This window comes from Cynoglossus semilaevis, chromosome 2 (assembly GCF_000523025.1).
Source record: "Cynoglossus semilaevis isolate Cse_v1.0 chromosome 2, Cse_v1.0, whole genome shotgun sequence".
NCBI classification, from domain to species: Eukaryota; Metazoa; Chordata; class Actinopteri; order Pleuronectiformes; family Cynoglossidae; genus Cynoglossus; species Cynoglossus semilaevis.
In genome coordinates, this window is record NC_024308.1 from 12,038,592 (window position 1) to 12,049,306 (window position 10,715).

The following is a 10,715-nucleotide window of genomic DNA, read 5'->3' on the forward strand; positions in this document are numbered from 1 at the left end:
TACAGCCTAAAATGCCATCTTCACGACCTGCATGTTTGTCAGACTCACTGTGCTTTTGACTGTAACTTTTGCATATATTTATATTTTTTCCATATACATTTCCATATGAATATTTTTGGGGTATCTCACTTTTAACTTAGCCAGATCATCATGACAACTTAGTGTCATGATGATCATTTAACCTGGTCCCGACGAGGTTATATTCGGTGTTTGAGCTTTAAATAGGCTGGAAAACCGCCGCCATTTTACTAAGTAACTCACTCGCAGATGGCATCACCATTTACTGAAAACGCGGTGGAACCTTGGACCTGTAAAAGTCATAAATGGGACTAGTTAAGGCTGCGTAGTGATTACAACCTGATGTACGTATTGTGTGTATACGTAGTCGTGCGCAGTAGGACATAAGCGGCGGTGGTTTTGGATGTGTCCCAGGCTCAACTTTCGCTAAAGTTTCTGAACACAAAAGTCGACTGTTCATTTAACATTACATGGGCAAGAGTGAATCTTGCACGCAGGTGACACGTTTAGTTAAATGTTTACGAAAATAATTTATGTATGGACATTCAAACGACCAAAACTAGACGTATACAAAAACAGCATCACCACCGGTAAAACGTTACACCGAAACGACACATGGAGGAGCAGGAGCGGTGGCACCTGCTGCATAAGCCGGTTCTGGGAGTACTCCCACCCATGAGTAGAAAACGATTCTGCAGAAATACCACGAACAACGACAACAATAATTACTTTTAAGGTAGGTTATGGGTTTGAGTGTTTATTGATGTCAGCCTTGGTTTATGAAGAATCCAAGTCTGGAGACGGACTTGCTGGATTTTGTGCATTATTGCACCAAAGCGCAGATATTTGTATTTGAATTCAGTTTATTTCTTGTATGCTGTTCTTAAACTACGGTATGCAGACCATTGGTGGTCTGCATACCGTAGCACACTGATTCGCTGATCAGATTATGTTGCAGTATTTAAATGTTGTTATTTCTGTAAGATCTTGGATAGCCAAATAGTTTCCAAGGTGACTGGCTGTGTAAATAGAGAATGAGAATCAATGTATAGTATAGTATTTATACTATACTATACTGTATATGAGTATTGTATATGAGCATACCCGTGAGCCTGGTCACCTATTGGTCTTTTCGAGGGAAACATAACCAATTTCATTCCAATGTGGTTGAATAAACAACATACAGTATGTTTTAAAAGCATAAGTCCTACTTGGTAGGCATCTGTACAAAAATGTTGTAGCTTTATCTATACAAATAGAAAAATCATGTCAAATTAACTTTCCTTTAATAATCAGTTTCATTATACCCCGTGTTACAATGACAATAAAGACTATTCTATTCTATAAACCATATTCAGTACAGGAAACATTCATAATAAAAGTAAAATTTAAAGCATTGAGAGCCTTAAGAAAATTATATGATGGTTTTAAAGCCATACACATTACAAACACCAACTGCAGTCGGACCATATTCCACTTGTATGTCATCTTAAGCTGTAGATTTTTTTCCCCATTTAGGATGATTGTTTTATATTTATATTCTTGTATAGACTTTGATTCGTGTGGATTTACTTATGTAGGTAGCTGAATTAACTGTTTTTATATTTGTTTAATATGAGCTATGATTTTAATAGAACAATATTTTATGCCTCTATTGGCAAGTTGGTAGAATAATCACACCATTATTGCACTGCACACGCATTCCAGTGTTACCACTAGGACGTCCTTTGGAACAGACAAACTCGATAAAATCGTTGTGAGTAGAATACAGCTTATCGTCTCTTCTGTATTTGAATCTGATGTTGTGGTTGTTCATGGCTCCTCTGTTCACAGTACAAGGTGCTGCAACAGATGACGTAGACACATTACTTCACTGTAAAGCACACGCAATAATTATCCACCTAAGTTTGAGAAGACATTAGAAATGAGATATTGATACATTCTTTAAACCTGCAACCAAGTAAAGTCAAATATTTAAAGTTAAAACGTCATCCAACAATATTCTAGGAGGTTCCTTGAATAGCAGGTAAAGGTGGTTCAGTATCAAAGTTGATAATAAAAGAGCATCTACATTAGGTTTTTGTCTCTAGAAGCACTAACGGGAAAACGGCAGTTATGCAAGAGAACAACATTTTTAGAAATGGTCAGAATAACATTTTGTTCTCATTTTTATATTTTTGTCAAATACTACAACATAAAAGAAATCATAAAAGTGATACTTACTCAAACATCCAACTTTTCCGGTCCATATACTGTTTTCGCATTTTTTGAAATTCTGACCTTCCAGCAAGTAGTATTCAGGGCAGATGTATTTGACCACCTCTCCATGTGCATAACTTGCCTTTAGACTTCCCATGATCTCTGCATTGTCCACACCTGGGGGCTGCTCACATCCTAGTGGAGCTGAAAAAAGGTGGCACAGGAAATGAAGTTTTTGGAATGACTCTTCAATTATATTTAATTTCTGTAATTTCCCAGCCTGGGATCAACAAAGTCCATCCATCCATCCATCCATCCATATTGGGAGTTTTAGTTAAAAACCAGTCCACTGTATGTACAGTCTCCCTTTTTTGCTTTTATGAATCTGTTGAATGAACCATTGCTGTGGTCATTGGTTCATATTCACCTATGTTACCACTCTAACGTAAATAAACATGAGATAAACAAGTTTTATGTGAAAATGAGCTATTATATTTATTTTAAAGATATGTGGAAAAGTGGTTTTGGCTGCAGTACCACAAAAGGTTAGCAAAAAATTAATCTCTATTAAAATTCATCACCATTTTATTATTTATTTTTACATTTTAACATAACATTTGGTTAAGGTGATTTATTTAATCATAAGTAAAAGTGTATGTGTAAAATATTATCGATCAAAAAAAGATGTAGTTTTTGGTGATTACGGTGCCATCTTAGCCTGTTGTCCTGTGATTAGATGCTGTCTCTTTACTTTGTGAAAAATAAATGCCTCTCTTCAAAATCTTATGTTTTTCCTGATTTTAATGCAAAGAGTTCTGACTAGTTTGCAGGATTACATTGGACCCGAGCGGACATAGCACCAGCTCCCTCCCTTTGGGAATAGGTGGAACTACACGGTCTGCGTCTCGCAACATTGAACTTAAACTCCTGCCTTTCTACCTTTCATACTGACACCTTTGATATACTATTTGTAACATGTACAGATGACAAACTGGACTTTGGGAACCACTGGTTTAAATTTACAGATGCCATTAAACTTTAGCTGAATCCATGCAGTTCCCAAGATGACCATGAAAAAGTGACCTACCTCCACATGTTGGGAAGGGAATATAGAATCAATATTTAAATAAGCTTAGTTGTACATATAAAAAGATTAAATAAAATGTTAAAATGTAAAATAAAAACATCTTTTTCCTTTCCCAACAGCAACCTCAAATTGTTCTTTCAACACAACATTTCTTACAATATTCGCCCTTGACCACCGATTGTATTCTAATAAAAATATAAATGATTATTACCAGTTTGTGACAGACACACATCCACAAACACCAGCAGTTGAAGGAACAAGGGAAACAGCGACAAGTTCATGATTTTTGTTGAGCAGGGTTTTTGTCTTCAGCTCCAGTCTGCAGTTTACTGATACTCTGGGCCAGTAGTTAGATTAAAAAGAGCGTGTATTGTGTAAGACAGGGATTCACAGACTTTCCTCCAAACTGAAAAACAGGTAGATGTGGAATTTTGCTGTTCTATTTAGACAAACAACTGTGAAATCCAAAATAAACATAGACTTTACAGCAGTGGTCACCAACGTGGTGCCCGGGGGCACCTGGTAGCCCCTGTGGTCTACCTAGGTTGCCCGTGAGATATGTTCTAAAAAATATAACTAGTAAACAAGAAAAATTGTACTGTTTGTGTTCTTTTTGAATCAGTTACACTTGAAATGATATTCAAATGGGTGCAATGACAATAGTAAGAAGAGTTTCTACTATTGTATGTCCCAGAACCTATTATTGTTACATTCAGCAAGTCTGTATCAAACAAGTAGTGAACCATTTTGTGCTTTGTGTCACTCTTTTGTACTGAATGTAGAATGCTTATGATAAAAGAAACATGTTTCTGTTACTTCAGAAATTGCTTGTTTTAATTGTGGCATTTATTTTGTTAAAATATAGTTGAGATTTAAACTAAATATTTTATCCATCCATCCATCCATTTTCATCCGCTTATCCATTACCGGGTCGCGGGGGCAGCAGTCGCCACCCAAATCACATTGCACCGTGCCAACCCCCCTAAACCTTCCTGCGGGTGGTGAGTCCACTGGAAGGTACCAACCACTCTAACTGGGATTCGAACTTGCCCAGGAGGTGAACCCTGGGGTTCCACACCAATGACAGAGACATTGCCTCTGGGCCAAAGCGCCACCTAAATATTTTATTTTATTTAACTGCTAATGTTTAAAAATGCTGATGTTAAAAATGTTTGCTAAAAACATGTTATGGCATTGTTGTTCATATGGCAGTACAGTGGTCCCTCTCTATATCGTGGTTGTCCTTTTGCTCCCACAGTACATCGCATATTTTTGTTTTATTCGATCTCGTGACATTTTCGATATATCGCCAAAAATACATTTATTTTTTCATTTCAAATATTTTCATAAATGTTGTGAAAATAATAATGTTTTAGCCTAAAAAGGAAAAAAAAAGTATATAAATAAATGAAAAAACATTGTGCAACACATACATACAGGATAATGCAAACCCCCCCCAAAATTTACTCTACTTAAGCATTAAAACAGCACTCCAAAATCCACCAGCAGGGGGTAGTCACCTTCTTATGTTTATCATCATCGTCATACATTACCGCACAGCAAAATCATCATCATCATCTACATGTACCTTTTCATGTGCATATGTATTGCATCTTAATTTATAATTAGAATGCATTTGACATTGTTTTTCATGGTCATGTATTTAATTTATTTAATATGTACAGTATGTTTTATATTTCCATGATACAACGCTACCGTGCATATAATTGTGTGGGAAAGGGTAATGCAGTCTAGGGAGGGTTGATAACAGTGTGAGCGAAGTTTGTAAAGGATAAATATATACGTAAATCATATAATAACTATCTTGCCTCTACTTTGAAGTTTCTCCCATTTTACGGTAGGTCTTGGAACGCAACTATTGCGACAGGAGAGGGATTACTGTACATTTAAAATAACAGTGTGCTACACACTACTTTTGACTTAATTATTGAATTTTGTGTAATAGTGCAATTAATTAAAATGTAATCCTTGCCCAGCCTATATTTAAACGTTTTATATTTTTACCATCACATGTTAGTTTAATGGCTTTGTTTCAGTGAAAAGGAAGAAATACAAATAGAAAAATCATGTCAAATTAACTTTCCTTTAATAATCAGTTTCATTATACCCCGTGTTACAATGACAATAAAGACTATTCTATTCTATAAACCATATTCAGTACAGGAAACATTCATAATAAAAGTAAAATTTAAAGCATTGAGAGCCTTAAGAAAATTATATGATGGTTTTAAAGCCATACACATTACAAACACCAACTGCAGTCGGACCATATTCCACTTGTATGTCATCTTAAGCTGTAGATTTTTTTCCCCATTTAGGATGATTGTTTTATATTTATATTCTTGTATAGACTTTGATTCGTGTGGATTTACTTATGTAGGTAGCTGAATTAACTGTTTTTATATTTGTTTAATATGAGCTATGATTTTAATAGAACAATATTTTATGCCTCTATTGGCAAGTTGGTAGAATAATCACACCATTATTGCACTGCACACGCATTCCAGTGTTACCACTAGGACGTCCTTTGGAACAGACAAACTCGATAAAATCGTTGTGAGTAGAATACAGCTTATCGTCTCTTCTGTATTTGAATCTGATGTTGTGGTTGTTCATGGCTCCTCTGTTCACAGTACAAGGTGCTGCAACAGATGACGTAGACACATTACTTCACTGTAAAGCACACGCAATAATTATCCACCTAAGTTTGAGAAGACATTAGAAATGAGATATTGATACATTCTTTAAACCTGCAACCAAGTAAAGTCAAATATTTAAAGTTAAAACGTCATCCAACAATATTCTAGGAGGTTCCTTGAATAGCAGGTAAAGGTGGTTCAGTATCAAAGTTGATAATAAAAGAGCATCTACATTAGGTTTTTGTCTCTAGAAGCACTAACGGGAAAACGGCAGTTATGCAAGAGAACAACATTTTTAGAAATGGTCAGAATAACATTTTGTTCTCATTTTTATATTTTTGTCAAATACTACAACATAAAAGAAATCATAAAAGTGATACTTACTCAAACATCCAACTTTTCCGGTCCATATACTGTTTTCGCATTTTTTGAAATTCTGACCTTCCAGCAAGTAGTATTCAGGGCAGATGTATTTGACCACCTCTCCATGTGCATAACTTGCCTTTAGACTTCCCATGATCTCTGCATTGTCCACACCTGGGGGCTGCTCACATCCTAGTGGAGCTGAAAAAAGGTGGCACAGGAAATGAAGTTTTTGGAATGACTCTTCAATTATATTTAATTTCTGTAATTTCCCAGCCTGGGATCAACAAAGTCCATCCATCCATCCATCCATCCATCCATCCATCCATCCATCCATCCATCCATCCATCCATCCATCCATATTGGGAGTTTTAGTTAAAAACCAGTCCACTGTATGTACAGTCTCCCTTTTTTGCTTTTATGAATCTGTTGAATGAACCATTGCTGTGGTCATTGGTTCATATTCACCTATGTTACCACTCTAACGTAAATAAACATGAGATAAACAAGTTTTATGTGAAAATGAGCTATTATATTGATTTTAAAGATATGTGGAAAAGTGGTTTTGGCTGCAGTACCACAAAAGGTTAGCAAAAAATTAATCTCTATTAAAATTCATCACCATTTTATTATTTATTTTTACATTTTAACATAACATTTGGTTAAGGTGATTTACTTAATCATAAGTAAAAGTGTATGTGTAAAATATTATCGATCAAAAAAAGATGTAGTTTTTGGTGATTACGGTGCCATCTTAGCCTGTTGTCCTGTGATTAGATGCTGTCTCTTTACTTTGTGAAAAATAAATGCCTCTCTTCAAAATCTTATGTTTTTCCTGATTTTAATGCAAAGAGTTCTGACTAGTTTGCAGGATTACATTGGACCCGAGCGGACATAGCACCAGCTCCCTCCCTTTGGGAATAGGTGGAACTACACGGTCTGCGTCTCGCAACATTGAACTTAAACTCCTGCCTTTCTACCTTTCATACTGACACCTTTGATATACTATTTGTAACATGTACAGATGACAAACTGGACTTTGGGAACCACTGGTTTAAATTTACAGATGCCATTAAACTTTAGCTGAATCCATGCAGTTCCCAAGATGACCATGAAAAAGTGACCTACCTCCACATGTTGGGAAGGGATGACTCCATTGACCATTAGCCAAACAATGAATCTCTGACTTCCCCTGCACAACGTGAGAACGAATGCGGCAACTTAGCTGTACCTTCTGTCCAGGACTTAGCTGATCTCCTTCGTTATAGTTTCTTATGTTCACGTTGCTTGGTATCCCTTTGATTATACATTTGTCTGGTTGAAAACAAAATAAAGGTTGTTTAAAACATGTTAATGAAAAAATAGTAATGTAAACCTTGGTGCCCATTTTAGTCCTGTATTAATTTAATTAAAGTATAAATATAAATATATACAGTTTAAGTCATTTGAATTACTTAGTGTTTTATGTTCTTTTTATGTTGTATATCTGACAACCTTTTTGTTAGGTTAAACTGCATAATTTTAATATATATTTTAAATATATATTATATTTATATATATACATAATATTTCGTCAGTTCCATAGTGTAGCGGTTAGCACGCCTGTCTTGGTAGCAGAGAGCAGAAAGTGATAATGGTGATGCTTCCCTATGTCAGAAGTTGAGAAACCTTTTTGGGAAGAATGGCAATGTTATTACTTACTATTGCAAGTTGGGAAGGGGGCGCTCCACTGGCCTGTCTCTAAACACTGAACTTCTCCAGATCTGTCCAGTGTGTATCCTTCATCACACTTAAATGTGAGTTTTTGTCCAACTTTAACTTTTTTATCTACTGGTCCTACTTCAGTTGCTGTGAGATTAGGATGCATGTCCCCAACCGTACAGGAGATCTCTAAAGAAATTAAATACGTATATTAACTTATTTTAACCACATTATATATTGACTAACCATCATTCCTTTAGAAAAAGCCCTTTACCTTCACATGTGGGGAACGGATGATTCCACTTCCCATCTTTACCACAAAGCAGCACCGCCTCACCATTTAGGTGTTGCCCAGGTAGGGCACAGCTGAATCTGAGGAAGCGGTCTGGTGGTATGGGCTCATCATTCATTTGTAATCCTTCCACTGTCATTCCTTCGTCAGCAAGTGGCAGTTCACAGGTCAAATCTGAGGAAAAAAAAATTCTTTCATTCATTACGTTTTTGAGTTATTTTTATTTAGGTTAATAACAGGGAATCTGTGGTTTAACCACTATTAGACATGATTAATTGAAAAAAGTCAGTATTCCTAATTTTTCTTAATATATTTTCATGTTTTATTGGGACTGTGTGTGTGTGTGAGAGAGAGAGAGAGAGAGAGAGAGAGAGAAACACAGCAGTAATTGGATTTAAGTTGCAAAAGTGTTGACCTGAAAAATTAATCTGGATAGTTCAAGTTGTCTTTATCTTCCATTCATGAGTCGCCATAGAGGATCCATCTGCCTCCATGTCTCTCTGTCCATCTGATCTGCTTATTTGTAATGCTGTTCATCCTTGGTTATACATCCAGAAAAGGGAGCATGGGGAGCCCGTATGTTAAGTATGTTTTAGTGTTAGTCTGAAAATTAAATCATAAACTCTTCTGCCATTTGCACAAAACCCACATAGTATCAAAACAATATAAGTATCGTAGCTTACGTTCACATATTGGCACATGATTGGTCCAGCCTGCCAGCAGACACGTCCGTGTGTCTTCCTTACTTACCATGTAATACCTGCAATGATTGTAAATGTCCAAGTATTACTTAAAATGACTAAAGATTTTTTTAAATAATTGTACTTGTGTCTAATTGTACCAGGTCCACATACCCACTATTACAAAAGTATTGGATAGTCGTTCCAAAAACAAGGTCTATACCATGGATAATCTGATAAAAGCCATTGGGAGTTTCATCAGGTAGTGGACATGGTTTCACTGGAACAAGAAAGAACATTAAACAAGAGTAGTTATTTCGATCTAGGATTCAAATTGACTTAATGATTCCATCTTTCTTAATTAATGAAATTAACTTCATTTATTTACATGTTAGCAACAAAAAAACAGCTCAAATGCTGAGAGTAAAGATAAGTTACTCTCAGTTATTTCTTGGGGAAAAAAGGAGCTGCAATAAAATAATGACTTTAATCTTAAAACTTTAATCTGACTTTAATCTTAAAAATGCAAAAATAATAATTATCGTTAGTAATAATAATAATAGTTATGATTATTGTTAATGACAAGTCATCTAATACATCACTTATGAATAAAATAAATACATTTACATTTTCTACTACAATGTCACACTTACAGTAACATGTCCCCTGACGGAGTGTCGCCCAGCCAGTGTTTGTACACATATATCTGATGGTTGGACCTGATATATATCCAGTTTCACAGATGAAATTTATTTCATCTCCTGCCTGGTACTGTACTTTTTCGGTATCATCTGAAATGTGGGCATGAAGGACAAGTGGGAGCTTTTGACAGGCTGAAAAAAAAACAAAAACAATCAAAAATGTTCTTTCAGGTTCTCTCAAATCTTCCGTACACAAAATGATGGTCTTACCATTCTGAGACAGAGAAACCTGTACGTTGTTCCACAGCTGGAGAAACAGGAGCGTCAGTGACAGTCTCATTTCTGTTAATGCCACAAAATCCCAGTCCAACTGAGTGGACTGTTTTGACAGATCTGTTTTTGGAGCAAAATTGAGTCACAGGCCACCACAGCAGAGGGTCACAACATGATTTGATGGGGGGGTTGGTGGAGGGAATGCTGGGGGCCGTGAACACAACGTGACAAGTGACCAAACGAACAGACACAGACTGTCCACACTGGGTCTAGAAGCAAAAAATCAAGTCAAAGGTTGTCCTGACTCAAACTAGAGAGAATATAATTTAAAAAAAGGAAGAAAATAAAGTCATTTGACTCTTTTGAATGTAGACTTTGCCCAACATCAATGGGTAAAAAGCCTAGTATCTGATGTGGCTGTCGATCTGTTGACTGTGATTACTACATCAACACAGCACAAACAGAGGAGCACAAAGTCCATTGTAATGCAATCCAGTGAGTTTGTTTAAAGTTTAGTTTTTTAATCGAGCTGCTCTGCTCTTCAGCTAGCTTGTTGCTATTTAGCACAATGGACATGTTTTTGATAAGAAATAGAACGAAGGAACAGACCAAAAATGTATTATTTACTTTATTATTCATTGTATGTATGTAATAATTATTGAATAGTGAATAAAAGTAAGAACTGTACATTTTAGTCCATTACAACAAACCTCTTCTGGAGATGTTATTGGTTCAGGCTAACCAATTTTTCCATTCTCTCTGAATTTGACACTGTCACTGTCCCTCGCTGGGTTATTTTAC

The 10,715-nt window shown here is 35.9% G+C and overlaps 2 protein-coding genes across 2 annotated transcripts in view; both read right to left on the bottom strand.

Annotated features, from left to right (window-relative positions):
• Window positions 1-1,287: 1,287 nt before the first annotated feature.
• Window positions 1,288-3,671, bottom strand: cfhl5 (complement factor H like 5). Its single transcript, XM_008338413.3, has 3 exons — window positions 3,516-3,671; window positions 2,242-2,421; window positions 1,288-1,860 (listed from the first exon to the last, which is right to left on the bottom strand). Exons 1-3 carry the CDS (start codon window positions 3,583-3,585, stop codon window positions 1,670-1,672), a joined length of 441 nt encoding a protein of 146 aa, XP_008336635.1. The 5' UTR covers window positions 3,586-3,671; the 3' UTR covers window positions 1,288-1,669.
• A 1,718-nt stretch (window positions 3,672-5,389) lies between these two features.
• The window catches only part of cfhl4 (complement factor H like 4), a 12,612-nt gene continuing 7,286 nt past the window's right edge, over window positions 5,390-10,715 (bottom strand). Inside the window, exons 15-23 of the mRNA NM_001328248.1 lie at window positions 9,912-10,052; window positions 9,654-9,833; window positions 9,175-9,280; window positions 9,004-9,080; window positions 8,303-8,494; window positions 8,029-8,217; window positions 7,456-7,641; window positions 6,349-6,528; window positions 5,390-5,967 (exon numbers count right to left, since the gene is read on the bottom strand). Coding sequence (NP_001315177.1) covers window positions 5,777-5,967; window positions 6,349-6,528; window positions 7,456-7,641; window positions 8,029-8,217; window positions 8,303-8,494; window positions 9,004-9,080; window positions 9,175-9,280; window positions 9,654-9,833; window positions 9,912-10,052 — 1,442 coding nt within the window. The 3' untranslated portion in view covers window positions 5,390-5,776. The remainder of the gene's footprint in view (window positions 5,968-6,348; window positions 6,529-7,455; window positions 7,642-8,028; window positions 8,218-8,302; window positions 8,495-9,003; window positions 9,081-9,174; window positions 9,281-9,653; window positions 9,834-9,911; window positions 10,053-10,715) is intronic.